Source organism: Natrix helvetica (assembly GCF_964273705.1).
Source record: "Natrix helvetica genome assembly, chromosome: 1".
In the NCBI taxonomy this organism is placed as follows: domain Eukaryota; kingdom Metazoa; phylum Chordata; class Lepidosauria; order Squamata; family Natricidae; genus Natrix; species Natrix helvetica.
Genome location: NC_138548.1, coordinates 366,626,270 through 366,645,543, shown reverse-complemented (window position 1 = coordinate 366,645,543; position 19,274 = coordinate 366,626,270). Strand labels below are relative to the sequence as shown.

At 43.1% G+C, this 19,274-nt stretch overlaps 1 protein-coding gene across 1 annotated transcript in view; it reads right to left on the bottom strand.

Moving 5' to 3' along the window:
* Positions 1 to 16,272: 16,272 nt before the first annotated feature.
* LOC309384788 (uncharacterized protein) overlaps positions 16,273 to 19,274 on the bottom strand; it is a 14,592-nt gene continuing 11,590 nt past the window's right edge. Inside the window, exon 6 of the mRNA XM_081938571.1 lies at positions 16,273 to 18,218. Coding sequence (XP_081794697.1) covers positions 16,384 to 18,218 — 1,835 coding nt within the window. The 3' untranslated portion in view covers positions 16,273 to 16,383. The remainder of the gene's footprint in view (positions 18,219 to 19,274) is intronic.

The window sequence follows — 19,274 nt, the reverse complement described above, 5'->3', positions numbered from 1 at the left end:
CCCTGCTTGAGCAGGGAGTTGGACTAGAAGACTTCCAAAGTCCCTTCCAGCTCTATTGTGATTCTGAAATAAATTTACCGTAGCTAAATGTTATCAATTTTCTGCCCTAGTGACTAGAGATTAGCAGTAGTAATGTGTACTAATTTAGTACACAGGTAGATAATGTGCGTTGGGCCATCATCCAAGATGGGCATTATGTTAGTTTGGCCATCTATTTCCACACACTTGTAAACTTGAAATGGGCATGCAAATTGTGACATGGAGAAAATCTTGCCACAATATATGTATATGTATATGTGCATGTGTGTGTGTGTATATGTGTGTGTGTGTGTGTGTGTGTATATGTATTTGTGTTACAACCCCTGGTATGGCCAAATATGGGAGGAAGCTCACTACTCCCTCTTTCTGCTCTTCGGTTCATTACAGAAAACTATCCAGGCAGAAAACCATATTTTTATTTTTAATGTTGCCTTTTTATATTTGTGTTGTATTTGTGCTGATAAATAAATAGTGGCTAAGACTCCTGCCTAATATGTAATACAGCCCAGGTTCAAATCCCAGTAAGGGTATGGCTAGCTGATGAGAGCTAAATAGCTTGAAATGGATCTATACTAGTCTCCCTTTTATTTATTTATCAGCACAAATACCACACACACACACACATATATACATACATACACACACACACACACACACACACACATACATATACATGTATATTGTGGCAAGATTTTCTCCATGTCACCATTTGCATGCCCATTTCAAGTTTACAAGTGTGTGGAAACATGGTAGATGGATTTGTCAAAAACAGATCATGCCAGACTAATCTTATTGCATTCTTTGATAATGTGACAAAATTAGTGGACCAGAGGAATGCCGTTGATATAGTTTACTTGGACTTGGACTTCAGTAAGGCTTTTGATAAGGTAGACCATAACCTACTACTAGATAAAGTAGAAGAATGTGGGTTAGACAGCATCACCACCAGATGGATTCATAACTGGCTGACCAACCGCACTCAACATGTAGTTCTCAATGGAACTGCATCTACATGGAGGGAAGTATGCAGTGGAGTACCCCAAGGCTCTGTTTTAGGCCCAGTACTCTTCAACATCTTCATCAATGATTTGGATGAGGGAATAAATGGGGAACTCATCAAATTTGCAGATGACATCAAGATGGCAGGAATAGCCAACACTCCAGAAGATAGGCTTAAGATACAGAAGGATCTTGACAAACTTGAACATTGGGCACTATCTAATAAAATGAAATTCAATGGTGAAAAGAGTAAGGTTCTACATTTAGGCAACAAAAATGGAATGCACAGGTACAGTATAGGTGATACCTTGCTCAGTAGTAGTAACTGTGAAAGGGATCTTGGAGTCCTAGTGGACAACCATTTAAATATGAGCCAGCAGTGTGCAGCAGCTGCCAAAAAAGCCAACACAGTTCTAGGCTGCATCAACAGAGGGATAGAATCAAGATCACGTGAAGTGTTAATACCACTTTATAATGCCTTGGTAAGGCCACACTTGGAATACTGCATTCAGTTCTGGTCGCCACGATGTAAAAAAGATGTGGAGACTCTAGAAAGAGTGCAGAGAAGAGCAACAAAGATGATTAGGGGACTGGAGACTAAAACATATGAAGAACGATTGCAAGAACTGGGTATGTTTAGCTTAAGAGAAAGAAGGACTAGGGGAGACATGATAGCATTGTTCCAATATCTCAGAGGTTGCCACAAAGAAGAGGGAGTCAAACTATTCTCCAAAGCACCTGAGGGTAGAACAAGAAGCAATGGGTGGAAACTAATCAAGGAGAGAAGCAACTTAGAACTGAGGAGAAATTTCCTGACAGTTAGAACAATTAATCAATGGAACAGCTTGCCTCCAGAAGTTGTGAATGCCCCAACACTGGAAGTCTTTAAGAAGATGTTGGATAGCTATTTGTCTGAAACGGTATAGGGTTTCCTGCCTAGGCAGGGGGTTGGACTAGAAGACCTCCAAGGTCCCTTCCAACTCTACTATTGTATTATTGTATTATTGAAACAGATGGCCAAACTAACATAATATATAATAATATATACATATATTATTATATACATATTATATATATATATATATATATATATATATATATGTGTTGTATTTGTGCTGACATTAAAGGGAACATTAAAGGCAACATTAAAAATAACAATATGGGTTTCTGCCTGGATGGTTTTCTGTGATGAGCCGAAAGGACAGAAAGAGGGAGGAGTGAGCTCCCTCCCATATTTGGTCATACCAGGGGTTGTAACACAAACACATATATATATATATATATATATATATATATATATATATATATATATATATATATATATATATATATATATATATATATATATATATATATATATATATATATATATATATATATATATATATATATACATACATACATACATACATACATACATACACATATGTGTATAAGTATATGCTGTCATACTGAATTGGTAAATTCACAGCTCCCCATGAAATGAAATACTTCCTATGATCTATGTATATTTCTGCATTAGACAGTGGGATTTGCATCTGATTAGATTGGCTTAACTCTGTATATGCTGCAATAATGTGACAAAATTTATAACACTCAGTGTTGCAGTCAACAGTGAATGTTAGATGCATAATATGAAGCACCATTTCATCACGGTCCTAGATGTTTGTACCCACTGCTACAACACTGCTAGAACAGTGGCATCAAAATCAAAGCTCCTTTCGATCAGTAGCTTTCCTAAGCCGAAAACATTACTCGCTTTGAATGAACTCTTTAACAGCTGAGAACTGTGGGTGTCGTTTTTTATTTGGGCTGATTATCGGATGCATGCTTACAGAGAAACCCAAATTATATGTCTGCTTCCCAAAAAGAAAGGTATATCGCACCACTGTTGGTACATCAATTGTTCCATGCAGGTCTCAGTCTTTAATGTTCTGAACACAGTCCTGGATAAACTACCCAATTGGAAAAATACGTTCAATGTTCCTGTAAGCTTCCCACATTGTTCAATGTACGTTCAACACACGGTGGGTTTTGGTTGCAGCATTCACTGACAATCCTGGCAACGCGATCATCTGCCATGCAATGTTTCTTCAGTTTCAGTGGAGGACCGTGTTCTGAAAGGAGCTGTTCATAAATTGCACCTCTGTCTTTCTAGAACTTTCCGCAGACCATCAATAAACTTCCAAATAGTTGGACGGCGCAATCCCAATTGAGTACGCAGTCGTCGTTGAGCAACTTCAGAGATTGTTTATACAATCCTCTCCACTTTACGTTCAGTCAAACAGATTCCACGGGGCTGTTGCAAACAAAGGTAGTCATCCTCCTTGCCCTCTCCCGCCTGGATAACCTATGTAACTGTCCTTGAACCAGAGTTCCATAGAGGTTGCAGTTCTCCTGGCAGATATTTTCCTAGAGCGGCAACATATTCTTCCAAGTCCAGGACGGGCACTAATGCCAAAGCTGAAACTATTTTTGCTTTCGCAGCAAACTGCATTGGTGTTGAATTCATGGGCAGCTGCAATTTTTACCAAGTGCTTCCTCATGTTGAGTGAGATGGAACAAGCAACCTTTTAGAGCCACTTCTGGGAAGGATTCCCTAATGGCATTCATGCAGCCATTTCAAAATCACAGAGAATGGTCCGCGGCTGGGTGTTAGCCCCCAGGATTTTCACGAACTTGAAAAACAGTGTGTATGTAGCACACTGTTTGTTTGGCAGAAGTGCATACAACACAGCCTTCATACTTCTTTGTTAGAATCACATAAACCTCAGCAAACAGTTTGGGAGCAATAGCAAAAGTGCCATCCACATACCAGGTTTTAGATGAATTAGAATATACAATCAACTACTTCAACCAAATATTAGGATCCTGCTCAATCACTCTCCGAAATTACGAAGTTAGAATGGCTCTTCTACACCTGAAGTTGGTGAATGGATTTGTATTCCTCGGGTAATAGAAGGTCATCCAGGCTCACTGGGTCCAACGGGGCTGCCTGGATTTGTTTTCATCAGCTGGATAGTTTTGTTTAATAACACTGAAACTCTAAGTAGTGCAGCATGGACCACTGGGCTCATGTTGGCCAGAGAGGTATTAATAACTTGGGATATCCCTTCCATTGTCTCTTCAGCTCAGTGCTTCAACCTGGTCACAGATGTTGCCATTTCTACATTCGCTTCTTGAAGGCCGGTGGGAATAACCATTGATTATTTTTCTGTTTCTGGTATGAATTCTGGCCTCGCATTTCGTACACTGCTCACAGTGCCAAAATGAAATTGAAGAATCAACTTCACTCAGCTTACGGAGTATGTAGAGGTACCCATCGGAAGCAAACTTTTCTCTTTCTCTCTTGCTTATAACAGTAACATCCATCTCACATGTGGCAATGGGACAACCAGCCACGGGCGATTCTCCACAACCAACGTGCCGTGACCCTCTCAGCGCAGTCAATTCGCTATATTTTGCTAAAAAAGAAAAGAAAAAAGAAACTTGTAATGAAACTTGTATTGAAAGATTAAAAAGGACAAATTATGTAAAGCAGGAGTGTCAAACTCAAGGCCCATGGGTGAAATCAACGTCTTTATATTTTGAGGATTTTCTCTTTCTTTTCCCCCCAAAGGGGAAAAGTTTTGAAGAGGCAAATTAAAAAGTTTTTGCACTCTGCAGACATCCCAAAAACAGCCCGTTTTTTTCAAAAACGGGCTCGTTTCCCCCGCCCCAAAAGGGCATGAATAGCCTTTAGGAGGCTTGTAGAGTGTTCCTGTGGGGTGGGGTGCGAAAAACGAGCAAAAAATGGGCCGTTTTTCGCAAAAACGGGTCTGCTTTTTGTCAAAAAAAGGGCATGCATAGCCTTTAGGAGGCTTGTAGAGTGCTCCTGGGGGCTGGGGCAAAATTGGGCAAAAAAATGTTCCGTTTTTCACTCATTTCTGCCTTCCTGGGGAATTCTGGGAGTTGAAGTCCACAAGTCTTAAAGTTCCCAAGTTTGGACACCCCTGGACTAGGGGGTGACACGACAACTGTATTTGAGAGGAGAGGATCAATTTATTTTCCAAAGCATCAGAAGGCAAGACAATAAACAATGGATAGAAAATAATCAAGGGGGGGAAAGCAACCTGGAATTAAGGAGAAACTTCCTGCTGCTGAGGACAATTAACCAGTAGAACAGCTGGGTGCTTCATCACTGGGTTTTTTTTTTTAAAGAAAAGTCTGGATAGTCACTTGTCTGAAATGGTAGAGTCTCCTACTTGAGCAGGGGGCTGGACTAGAATATCAATGCAATTGATAATTATATTCCCAACGAAAGAAGGGGGAAAAACGTTTTCCATATTGCTAGTTTTTCTTTTAAAGGTATACCTTTATACTATTCCAATTGTTTCCTCCCCCCCCCCAATAACAACCTCTTTTTTTGACTCAGTGCAAGACGGATTCAAACTTCCTGCTATCTTCATCGTGCTGTTACATATTTTTACATCATTAAGAGCCCCTATTTTGTTTCACCTTGTAATTTTAATTATACATTATTAGATGTAATACAATACTATAACAGAGTTGGAAGGGATCTTGGAGGTCTTCTAGTCCAACCCCCTGCCTAGGCAGGAAACCCTTTCAGACAGATGGCTATCTAACATCTTCTTAAAGACTTCCAGTGTTGGGGCATTCACAACTTCTGGAGGCAACTTCTGTTCCACTGATTAATTGTTCTAACTGTCAGGAAATTTCTCCTCAGTTCTAAGTTGCTTCTCTCCTTGATTAGTTTCCACCCATTGCTTCTTGTTCTACCCTCAGGTGCCTTGGAGAATAGTTTGACTCCCTCTTTTTTGAGATATTGGAACACTGCTATCATGTCTCCCCTAGTCCTTCTTTTTCTTAAGCTAAACATACCCAGTTCCTGCAACCGTTCTTCATATGTTTTAGTCTCCAGTCCCCTAATCATCTTTGTTGCTCTTCTCTGCACTCTTTCTAGAGTCTCCACATCTTTTTTACATCGTGGCGACCAGAACTGAATGCAGTATTCCAAGTGTGGCCTTACCAAGGCATTATAAAGTGGTATTAACACTTCACCTGATCTTGAATACATGAAATGGATATGAATAAAAGGGAACATTAGGACAGGAATAGTAGGTACTTTGGTGCGCTTATGCTCGCCCCTTACGGACCTCTTAGGAATGGGGTGAGGTGGACAGTAGATATCAGTAGACAGTAGGCATATAAATCCAATAAACAAACAAACAAACAACATTTACATCAACTTATAGTAAAACTTTAGACAGCAGAGCCCCATTCATCATTCTGGCTCAAACCTCTTGAGAAGCCTGACTGAACAAGCCACCATCCAATACACAGAGGACTACCAACCCCAATGAATAAACCATTTACAGCCTAACATGATCTCCTGATTGATTGATTGATGTTTGATGCAACTCCTACAAACACCTTTCCCGCTTTTTAACCTAACGCACACGTTTTCAAACACGGAGAAACCTGTTCCTAACTCCTAGACTTTCAAGAGGTTTAGGAAACACCAGCCCAATGGGGCACACGGTGCGAATACTGCGTCTCAGCTCCACTTTGGGGGAAACGGCCCCGCCTTTCTGGAGACCCCTATTTCTGCTTCGCACCCTTCCCCCTCCCCCTTGCCTGGACCCTGCATGGAGAAGGGCGGCAGGGGACCATGGGACCTTAGCAGTGGTGGGTTTCAAAATTTTTTGGAACCTACTCTGTGGGTGTGGCCTCCTTTATGGGAGTGGCTTGCCAGCCATGTGACCTGGTGGGAGTGGCTTGCCGGCCATGTGACCGGGTGGGAGTGGCTTGCCGGCCATGTGACCGGGTGGGAGTGGCTTGGCAGTCATGTGACCGGATGGGAGTGGCCAAGACAATGTCACTGAATTTTTTGCCCCAATGAATGATCTACAAAAAGAAAATATAAAAAAGGAAATTTATTATTTTGTGCACTTACTACTTAAATAAGATTAAAATAAGTACACAAAACAATAAAAGAGCTACTTACAGAAGGGAATAAATACATATTTAATTTTACACATGTTAACAGCTGTTGGAATTGTGTTTGCACAACAGTGGAAAAAACAAAGATATGAAAATGAATAAATATTAGAATGTGCAAGAATGAATAAATTGACAATTAAAACCAAGAAGGCTTTGAATACTTTTTCACGTGGAATTTGTTTTATCAATTGCTAACTAACAGAAACAGCAATTAGAAATCTAAAAGTATGAAAGAAAACACCAATTATGAAAGGAAAGGTCATTAAAATGTATAAGGAAATATTATTAGTACTTGATCATTATTAATGTGTAGATAACTGCAGGACATTACATACCCACAAACACAAACTATGACAGTGCCAGGAAAACACACACACACACACACAAAAAAAAAACAATTCCCCCCCAAAAGACTGCAGATGAAACCAGTTTTTTTCCCTAACCCTAAGAACAGGAAAGACAAAGCCACAGGAATAAAAACCATCAAGGCATTGTGGGAAATTATAAAGGACAGTGCCAGGAAGCTCACAGAACCAGCAACCACCTCACAATTACCTAAACAACCAGGTATCACACAGAAACACACAAAATCTGGCAAAGCTGCCTTGCACCAACCTGGCCTGCCCATAGAAAAGAAGCCACCTTGAGACACATACCATACACCAACCTGTACACTTAAAAGCAACATATTGCATCACAAATAAAACATTTGCAAAAAGGAATAACATTTCTTGTAATAAACATTCTATAAACAATAAATAAATAAAAATTCCCTAAAAATAATTAAAAACCACCAGGTTCAGAGAACACCAAAGGACCCCACAATCCTCTCCCTCCTTATCTTTTTCCTTTTTGTCCTTCGACTTCTCCTCCTCCTCCTTTCCCCACAACCCCATCTAGCACTGATGATGTTACCTAGTTTGGTAGTGAAATGTCTGTAAAAAAAACCACCAAGCTCAGAAAGCAGCAAGGATCCCACTTTCCCCCACCTCCTCCCTCTTTCTCCTTTTTGTCCCCCCCCCCCAAAGACTGCAAATGAAACCAGTGTTTTTTTCCCCCCTAACCCTAAGGACAGGAAAGACAAAGCCACTGGAATAAAAACCATCAAGGCATTGTGGGAAATTATAAAGGACAGTGCCAGGAAGCTCACAGAACCAGCAACCACCTCACAATTACCTAAACAACCAGGTATCACATAGAAACACACAAAATCTGGCAAAGCTGCCTTGCACCAACCTGGCCTGCCCATAGAAAAGCACCCACTTTGAGATATATAAACCTGGTCTGAACACTTTTAAGCAACATATTGCACCACAAAGAAAACATTTGCAAAAAGGAATAATATTTCTTGTAGTAAATATATTTTATAAACAATTAAAACATAAAAATTCCCAAACAATAATTTAAAAAAGATATTCTATAAATAAAAAAAATCCTTAAAAACCATTGTTAAGTATTCCACCAGCAATAATTTATACTATAACTATTTTAAGGTATTGTACCAACTGTAACCATTATTCCACCAGCAATAATTTATACTGTACCATTTCAAACTACTCCACACACAATAATTTAAAATGAAACCATTAAAAACATTCAATACACAATAAATTACAATAAAACAATTTAAAACAATTCTATACACAATACATTTTAAAGTATTGAGTATAGAATATTTTAAAATTGTTTATTTTAATTTATTTTGGATAGAATCTTTTTTAAAATAGTCTGAGACAATTTTAAAAAAGAATCCATACACAATAAATTGAAGTAAACCATTTTAAAATATTCTACACTCAATACTTTTAAGTAAAAATATTTTAAAAAATTCTATGCACAATAAATAAAATATTATTTTAAAATACATTAAAAAAATAAAAGAAAAAAAACCAGGTTACTTACCAGCAGGCAGAATCAGCAGCTCTCCGATGCAACAGGCAGCAGACAGGCAGAGAGGCAGGAGGACAGGTAAGACTGTTTAAGACTCTTAGGGCTTAGCCAGCCAGGCGAGGCTGGAGAGGGGAGGGTGGGGGGCTTTTGGCCTAGCCTCGCGGAGGCTTGCCGCCCACGCCAGCCTGGTGCTTTGTCCCGGAAAGGCCCAGCGGCCTTTCCCGGGCGCAGCTAGCTTCCCGGCGGCCGCGCGTCCCACGCGACGCCGGTGCTTCGCCCCGGAAAGGCCCAGCGGCCTTTCCCGGGCGCAGCTAGCTTCCCGGCGGCCGCGCGTCCCACGCGACGCCGGTGCTTCGCCCCGGAAAGGCCCAGCGGCCTTTCCCGGGCGCAGCTAGCTTCCCGGCGGCCGCGCGTCCCACGCGACGCCGGTGCTTCGCCCCGGAAAGGCCCAGCGGCCTTTCCCGGGCGCAGCTAGCTTCCCGGCGGCCGCGCGTCCCACGCGACGCCGGTGCTTCGCCCCGGAAAGGCCCAGCGGCCTTTCCCGGGCGCAGCTAGCTTCCCGGCGGCCGCGCGTCCCACGCGACGCCGGTGCTTCGCCCCGGAAAGGCCCAGCGGCCTTTCCCGGGCGCAGCTAGCTTCCCGGCGGCCGCGCGTCCCACGCGACGCCGGTGCTTCGCCCCGGAAAGGCCCAGCGGCCTTTCCCGGGCGCAGCTAGCTTCCCGGCGGCCGCGCGTCCCACGCGACGCCGGTGCTTCGCCCCGGAAAGGCCCAGCGGCCTTTCCCGGGCGCAGCTAGCTTCCCGGCGGCCGCGCGTCCCACGCGACGCCGGTGCTTCGCCCCGGAAAGGCCCAGCGGCCTTTCCCGGGCGCAGCTAGCTTCCCGGCGGCCGCGCGTCCCACGCGACGCCGGTGCTTCGCCCCGGAAAGGCCCAGCGGCCTTTCCCGGGCGCAGCTAGCTTCCCGGCGGCCGCGCGTCCCACGCGACGCCGGTGCTTCGCCCCGGAAAGGCCCAGCGGCCTTTCCCGGGCGCAGCTAGCTTCCCGGCGGCCGCGCGTCCCACGCGACGCCGGTGCTTCGCCCCGGAAAGGCCCAGCGGCCTTTCCCGGGCGCAGCTAGCTGCCCACCGCCCGCACGGCCCACGCCAGCCCGCCGCTTCAGCGAGGGAAGGCCTAGAGGCCTTTCCTCGCCGAAGCTAGCCTCCCGCCCCCCCTCGCGCTTAGTTGCTTACCTGAAGGAAGCAGCAAGCTCCCAGCGAAGAGAAGGGAGTTTTGAAATGGAGGACAACCCGCTTTTAAACGGGTCGCCTCCAGCCCGCTCACTGATTGGCTGAACTCCAGCCAATCAATGAGCGGCTAGCTGGGCTAGCTAGCTTAGTGCGGACGGGCGGGGGAGCGAGCGAGCTCCGTTGGGATGGCAAGGGGGATAAAGTGACAGGACCGGTGCCGGTTCCCGGTTACTTCCGGGTCCGGTTACTTCCGGGTTCGGTCTGGAACCGGTTCGCGCGATCCGGTGCGAACCGGTAGGAACCCACCACTGGACCTTAGACTCCGATCCCGTCTCCATGCGTGACTCCAGTGCGGGTCCCCTTTTACACGGGCAGAGCCGCCACTCACACAACTTGGGAAACTCGTTCGGGATCCCAGTCCCAGCACAGTTTCCCGGCAGCCTCTGCGCCTCCCGCAAAGTCCTCGCTCCGGGCTCGCAGATGGAGGGCAGAAGGGCTCCTAGCCTCTCCCGACGAAGACCCCGGGCAACACGTTCCCTGAGATAGGGGAAGAATCCGGCGCATGCCCAGTTCCCTCCTGCAGCCAAGAGCGCCCTCCTAGTGGACTCTGCGTGAAGTGCCAGGATTCCCCGAAAGGGCGGGAAAGAGGAGCGTGCCTGAGGGGAGGCGGAGGGCAGGGATGATGGGCATGGGAGTAAGGCGGAATCGCCCCTCTCCCTGGTTCCCTGTTCGAGAAAAGTTTTGGCGTCTCCGCAGGTGACAGATTTACGCATTCAGCTGCCCCTCTCAGATTTCTTGGCTTGAAATTCCTAAGAACCACTTGAAGCACAGAGTGGCAGCCCCATCTTAAAGGAAATAACACTGAAGAAAAAGAAAGACGACTAGTAAACCCATTCCAAAAGGCAGAAAAAGCTGAAACTGGTCGTTGTTTTTTTTTTTTTTAACCTCACAACGAGATTCCTTGGTGGAGGGATGGAGGAAATGCCGTCTCATCCGCGACCTGCAGAAAAGGTGGAACTGCAAAACGAAGGAAAGAAAGTAGCAGAAAGGGAAGACAAAGCTCAAAATGCCATGAGAGAAAAATGAAGAGGGGGGGGGGGGAAATCTGTTTGGTTTATAGGCAGAGTAGGGGATTCACCTTGTGAAAAGAGACCAGGAAGCTTACAACATTGTTTTTGCATCGGACCATGTATTACACTTTTTAAGAGCGAATACTTGGAAATGAAGATGGTTTAGAATAACAAGAAAAAGCAAAGACAAGAAAAACAGGAAGTATTTGTGGTCCTAAACCCAAGTCAAGTGTTGGAAACAAGCTAGCTGACAGTTTGAACCACACGAGCTTCTACACAATAAAGAAACTAACTGCTTATTTCCATTTCTTATGCCTATGCAGGTGGTTCCCAAGAAAACAGGGCCTGTGGCTGCACGCATATACTGCTAATCGAGAAACTAACTTAAAAATCCAAAATCAAAATCCAAAAATGCCAGGGAATTTCTGGAGGTCTGGCACTCTGACAAATCAGCCATCAATAGACACATAGATCACTGCTAAAACCTATGATAACCACAGAACGTTCAATATCTCTCCTATTGTTTAAGTCATCCCAAACAAATGTTGTCCCCAAAACTGGGCTCTTGCTTGGTGTCGAAGCCTATAAGTCACCGGACAAAAGGTGTGATACAGAATTACACTTTTATTTTGGTACCAAGATATAAGGACCCTGGTTTGAAAAGCTAACCAAGGGCCAAGATTAGGATCTTACAGCAGTTTTTATAGTCAAAGGATGGTTGCATTCAACCCTTTGTCCTTCCCCTAATAATGAATGCATAACAGATAATATTGATTGGTTATTTGGATTTCAGCCCCCCCTAAACCCTTACACTTGCTATGTTAAATAGCTAAATGTCACATCACCTGTTTTTCACCCCAGGTCACGGGTAACTTGCAAAATGTGCCAGCTATGTGGCTTATGCAAGCCTTTTAAAACGAATGGATTAAGTTTTCTTCTATCTTTTTTATTATTATTTTTGCAACCTATGGACTAAAATTCGCCTTCTTCATTACTACGTGTGTTTTCCTCTTTTTCACTCAAGAATTTGATTTTTATTTTTTTAACTTGGAATATAAAAATAAAGAAGGAAACAAAGCGAATTCTAACAACAGAAGTGGTCCAGAATGCGGCCGCGCGGGTGATTATGGGGAGTACAAGGTACTCCCATGTGACACCTCTCCTGCGCGAGCTGCACTGGCTTCCTGTGGTCTATCGGGTGCGTTTCAAGGTTTTGATAGCAATCTTTAAAGCGCTCCATGGCACAGGACCTAGCTACTTGCGGGATCGTATCCTGCCCCATACATCCCTGCGACCAATTCGCTCGCACAGAGAGGGACTTCTCCAGGTGCCGTCCACCAGACAGTGCCGGGGGGCGGCGCCTAGGAGCAGAGCCTTCTCTGTGGCGGGCCCAGCCCTGTGGAATAACCTCCCCCCGGATATTAGGACTACCTCTGACCTCCGCTCCTTCCGTGCAAAGCTCAAGACCCACCTTTTCCAAGTAGCTGGCCTGGCTCAACCATAGTTTGATCATATCGCTCCTGACGGGTTTTTAATCTTGTAATTTTACTTAGGGGATTTTAAATTGTAATTTTAATTCTATCTCCATTTATCTGTCTACCTCCTCCACGTATACGTCTATATTTTTGTGTATGTATTGTCTATATTTGTATTTTAAGTGTTTTTATTGTACGCCGCCCCGAGTCCTTCGGGAGAGGGTGCGGCTAACAAATAAAATTTTATTATTATTATTATTATTATTAACAGAGGGAAAGTTAGTGCTGCTGCTCGGAGGCTGGAGGCTTGTGTATTGGGAACAAAGCACTTTCACTTTCCTCACTGAACAGTCTGGCTTGGCAATTCAAAGTCTCAGAGTTTGTTTAATTGTTTACACAGGTGTCCTTTTGAACTATATCTCTAACCAGAGAAAGTGAAAAGAAGATTTTACTGTGAATTTATGTTTAACCTTGTAAAAATCCTTCAAGCCAGAGCAGCAGTATTTGTCAGCTGGAAATTATGGCACAACTTCAACAGCAGAAAGAAGCTTTAAGTTTGCAAAAGATAATGTTTGAAATTCAGAAATTATCAACCACATTTGAGAGGACGGAGAAGAAGTTGGAAAATCTAGAGCATCTAACAGAAAAATTTGATGAAGAAGTTGGAGATGTTTATCAAGTGGAAAAAGTGGAGGTTAGAGTCCTAAAAACCGAAGAGAAAAATGACCACAAAGAAATCAAATCTGCTGATATCTATGGTGATAGGTTTGTGTCTGGAAATGGAAAGAGTGGAATACGGATAGAGGACTTAAATGGAGGGGAACTCTACCCCAGATGGCAAGATACAGAAGAAGAAGAAACAAAAGAATTTATGGATTTAAAGAGAGAAATTTTATTAGCAACATCATTGATAACACCAATGACAATTAAAGATAAGCTGATCAAGGAAACGGAGAAACGGAGGAGAAAATTGCCTAGGAAGAACATTTCTCATCCTCTCCAAAGCTGGATTGTTTGGCTCCAAACTCCAGGCACAAATCAGAGTATTAGAAAATAGTTTGCAGCCCCAAAGTCCAAGAAGACTTTGCAGAAGACAAAGAGAAAGTAAGACAGCTATGATCTCCCTTGGGAATGGGAAGACCCTTGGTTACTATCTGAGGTATCCTGAGTTGAGTCTTCCTGAAAAACAGCAATTGGAGTGGCAAAAGGATATAATTGTATCAAGAAAGAAATTTTGTATCATAGAATTGAAATGAGGGGTCTTTGGTACTCTCTGAGCTTGCTTGTTTTTTCCCCAGAAATACCATTATCCAAACCAGTGGTGAAATTCAATTTTTTTTACTATGGGTTCTATGGGCATGGCTTGGTAGGCGTGGTGTGGCTTGGTGGGTGAGTGGCAGGGGAAGGATACTGCAAAGTCCCCATTCCCTCCCCACTCTGGACCAGCATGAGGTGGCATTTGCTGGTTCTCCGAACTACTCAAAATTTCTGCTACTGGTTCTCCAGAATGTGTCAGAACCTACTGGATTTCACCCCTGACCCAAACTAAGCAAGATAATCAGGGCTAGTAAGAAGTGAGAGCAAACCCCACTCCTTACTTGCACTGATGAGGTTACCTAGTTTGGATAAGGAAATATTTGCAAGAAAACAAACAAGCTCAGAGAGCACCAAGGAAATAATTATACCACAGGAAAAAGAGAGAATATTGATTGCACATGTATAAGTTTCTGAAGAAACTTACCATGTACAAAATGTATTTCTGCAAGCCAAATGCTGGAGGTTCTGCATATCAGATTCTGCAACTGGTGTAAAAGCTGCAAGCTTTTCCTATGGACTTCTCATTTCTAGAATACCCTTGAATCTACAAATTATAATAATACAATACAATACAATAGTAGAGTTGGAAGGGACCTTGGAGGTCTTCTAGTCCAACCCCCTGCCTAGGCAGGAAACCCTATACCGTTCCAGACAAATGGCTATCCAACATCTTCTTCAAGACTTCCAGTGTTGGGGCATTCACAACTTCTGGAGGCAACTTCTGTTCCACTGATTCATTGTTCTAACTGTCAGGAAGTTTCTCCTCAGTTCTAAGTTGCTTCTCTCCTTGATTAGTTTCCACCCATTGCTTCTTGTTCTACCTTCAGGTGCCTTGGAGAATAGTTTGACTCCCTCTTCTTTGTGGCAACCTCTGAGATATTGGAACACAGCTATCATGTCTCCCCTAGTCCTTCTTTCTCTTAAGCTAAACATACCCAGTTCCTGCAACCGTTCTTCATGTGTTTTAGTCTCCAGTCCCCTAATCATCTTTGTTGCTCTTCTCTGCACTCTTTCTAGAGTCTCCACATCTTTTTTACATCGTGGCGACCAGAACTGAATGCAGTATTCCAAGTGTGGCCTTACCAAGGCATTATAAAGCGGCATCAACACTTCACGTGATCTTGATTCTATCCCTCTGTTGATGCAGCCTAGGACTGTGTTGGCTTTTTTGGCAGCTGCTGCACACTGCTGGCTCATATTTAAATGGTTGTCCACTTCAATACATGCTTATAATCAGTGTAGGAATTCACATTGTTTCATGTACCCAGTTAAGGCACACAAGAGAGCCTTTTGGGTGGTTGCAGATGCCCCTGCAGCCTTCGGATAAATACGTTTTTCAGCAGGATTCGCTATGGGACCCCTCGTTTTGATGTGTTTCTTTCATGATCATAGAATTCAATGACTAACAAATATATGTTTGTGCTGATATAGCTTTGCACACCACAATTTCTTTTTCCTGAAGAATGAAGCTTGGAAAGTTACCTTGCATTAAGTTCAAAGAAAATCATTCCTGCAACTATCAGGTTTGTTCTTTATTATCTTTATTTTTTTGTTGTCCGGTTTGACCTGGAATTATTAAGGAGCAATATTTGAATAAACATCTTCAACCCAGGAATCTGAAAAATGTCCCCAATCAAAGCTTCCAAACATATTAATGTGTTAATTTTTAAGGCAACCAAGAAAATGTTTTATCTGTCTACCCCACTATCAAATGTAGACTTTTTCTTAGCCCTTGTCACATCATAGAAAGGAAAAGGGGGCCTTATGCTTGAGAATAAAACAATCTCATCAATTTCAGGGGCTTCTCATCATCCCTAACTTGGGAGAAAAAGAAAAACGAAAAAGGAAAGAATTTTAAGATTATGAAAAAGAAGGAAAGGAAACCATGGCAAGTGTCTTTGGATCGGTTGAATTTCTACCTGCATATCTGCTATAGTGGAAGAAAGACCAATCAAGCTTTATCTGGAAGAGATACATCCAATAAAAACAGTCCCTTCTGCACTTGTTAAAAGTGTATCCAACTAAGAATTATGATCAACTGGAAACTGGGATAAATGTAAACTTAAGGGGAAAAAAATCTTTTGTTGATGTGCAATAGCAATAGCCCTTAAAAATGGCACTTTCAAAAATCTGGTTCATAATAATGAAATCAATTCTTTCTTAGTCAAAGACCAGCATAAAAAGGGTTGGATATTATCAATTAGGCATAATAATTATCTAAAAGTTAATATAATTAAAACAGACATACCCATGTTTTTCCCATTGGTAAATTCATCTCCCTGGTACTGTCAGCTTTGAGGGTCGGACTTAAAAAATGTCCCTTCATTAGTTCAGTATACACAAATAGGAAATGCAGATTTAATCAATTAAATCAAAAATTTCCATAGATTCTCACCCAAATGGATCTGTGTATGGGAAATTAGGTCATTCCTTGTCCTGAAACTCTTTCCACATTCCGAACATTTATTTGGCTTGTCCTCTGCGTGGATCTTTTTATGTCTCATAAGTGATGACTTTTGACAGAAACCCTTTCCACACTCCATGCATTTATATGGCTTCTCTTCTGTATGGATCCTTTTATGTCTCATAAGAAGTGCATTTTCACAAAAGCTCTTTCCACACTCCATGCATTTATATGGTTTATCGCCCGTGTGGATTCTTTTATGAGAAGTGAGATTACTGCTCTGAGTAAAAGTCTTTCCACACTCCATGCATTTATATGGCTTCTCCCCTGCATGGATTCTTTTATGGGAATGAAGATTACTACTGGTAGTAAAACCCTTTCCACACTCTAAGCAGTTGTATGGTTTTTCCCCAGTGTGGATCCTTATATGTTTCGTAAGGGATGCATTTTCGGAAAAGCTCTTTCCACATTCTGGGCACTTATAAGGCCTCTCTCCACTGTGTACCCTTTCATGGGATGTAAGATTGCCCTGTTGACTGAAGGCCTTTCCACACTTCACACATTTATATGGCTTCTCCCCTGTGTGGATCCAGTTATGGGAAGTAAGCTGGCTACTATTAATGAAGGTCTTTCCACACTCCATACATTTATATGGCTTTTCCCCGGCATGGATTCTTTTATGGGAATTAAGATTACTACTAGTACCAAAGCCTTTCCCACACTCCAAACAATTATATGGTTTTCCCCCCGTGTGGGTCCTTTTATGCTTTGTAAGCGATGCATTTTCAGAGAAGCTCTTTCCACATTCTCGACACTTGTAAGGCCTCTCTCCACTGTGCATCCTTTCATGGGAAGTAAGATTACCCTGTTGACTGAAGGCCTTTCCACACTCCAAGCATTTATATGGCTTCTCTCCTGTGTGAATCCTTTTATGGGAAGTAAGTACACTCCTTTTAGTAAAGTTCTTTCCACACTCCATGCATTTATATGGCTTCTCTCCTGTGTGGATCCTTTTATGGAAAGTAAGGGAACCACATCTACTGAAACTCATTCCACACTCTCTACATTTATATGGCTTCTCCCCTGTGTGAATCCTTTTATGGGAAGCAAGATGACTGCTCTGAACGAAGGTTTTCCCACACTTCACACATTTATATGGCTTCTCCCCTGTGTGGATCCTTTCGTGTTTCAGAAGAGATGCATTTTCACAGAAACCCTTTGCACACACACTGCACTTATATGGCTTTTCCCCTGTGTGGATCCACTTATGGGAAGTAAATTGACTGCTTCTTCTGAAACTCTTCCCACACTCTAAACATTTATATGGCTTCTCTCCTGTGTGGATCCTTTTATGAATAGTAAGAGATCCATTTTCACAGAAGTTTTTTCCACAGTCCAGGCATTTATATGGCTTCTCTCCTGGGCGAATTTTGTTTTGAGATGAACTGGATTTATTTTCATGACAAAAAGACCAAGTCCAATTGAATTTTTTGCAATTGTCTCTGTACACATGACCTTCTCCTTTGGCTTGCATTGGATAGCGTTTATTTACATCTAATTTATTTTTGAACTGTCGTACACGTTTCTCAAAATATTTCTTCTTTATCTTCCCTTGTTGGGCAAGAAAGTCTTTCATCAGAGCCTCAATGGAAGATAAGCTTTCCTGATTCCAATTATTTAACTGTTTTTTCTCGTGGCTTTCTAGTTGCATTTGCATTGCACGCTTCTGCATTCCGTCTCCAGAACTCATCATTTGGAACGATTCCCCAGAAGCTTTATTCTCCTGCCCATTATTACCTTCAAAGGAAAAGAGAAATGACAATGAAAGGAAGCTTGGAGTAAAATATAAAGCTACAGGAAGTCACATAGAATAATAGGGTTCGAAGGGACCTTAAAGGTCTTCTAATCGGACCTCCTTCCTGTGGCAGGAGATCCTATACCAGTGATGGCGAACCTTTTTTGGCTCGCATGCCACAAGTGGGGGGAGCGCAGGGGGATCGTGTGCGGGCGTGCCGCACCCATAATGCAACGCACAACCCCCCCAGTGCGCATGTGCGCACAATGCGCTATCCCCCCCATTTTTACATGCTTTTTTCGCCCTCCCCAGGCTCCAGAGGCTTTATAGGAGCCTGGGGAGGGCGAAAAGAGCCTCCCTCCCCCCGGAGGCCCTCCGGAGGCTTCAGGGACCATCCGGAGGCTTCCCTGAAGCCTTCGGAACGCTTAAAACCACCCTCCGAGCAAACTGGAAGTGACTTCCGGGTTGCTCGGAGGGTGGTTTTAAGCATTCCGAAGGCTTCAGGGACCGTCCGGACGGTCCCTGAAGCCTTCGGAGCGCTCAAAAGTAGCCAATTCCAGCAGGGATTTATAAAAACTACTTTGCCTTCACTATTCATTTTTTTTTCTTAGCAAAATCAAATCCTTGAAAGGAAAAAAAAAGAGTTCTTCAATTAACTCTAAACAGCATGTTTTCAATGGAAAACTAGCCCATTTCGCCCTTAATCCAGAGGCTCAAAGTATATTGGAAAAGAAAGGTCATTAACCCAAAAGCCTAAATACCACCTATCTCCTGTTTACAACACAGTCCTTTCAGCAGTTCCAAAAAGAACACCTATTGGCACCATTCAGATGACTAGAAAAACTTCCAAATGGCCTCAACGATTCTTAGAAAGAGTGCTAACGACCAGACGACCGACGGCAAGGAATATAAATCCTCCCATTCCCCACCATTCAGTCAGAATTGAAGAGGCTTCTTGGATGAGAAGTGAAAGTGTCTTCAAGGAAAAACGAAGTCCAGTTGCCTCTTGAAAAAAGTATCTATGGGACAACCATGGCCTAGATGACTGAGAATCTCCC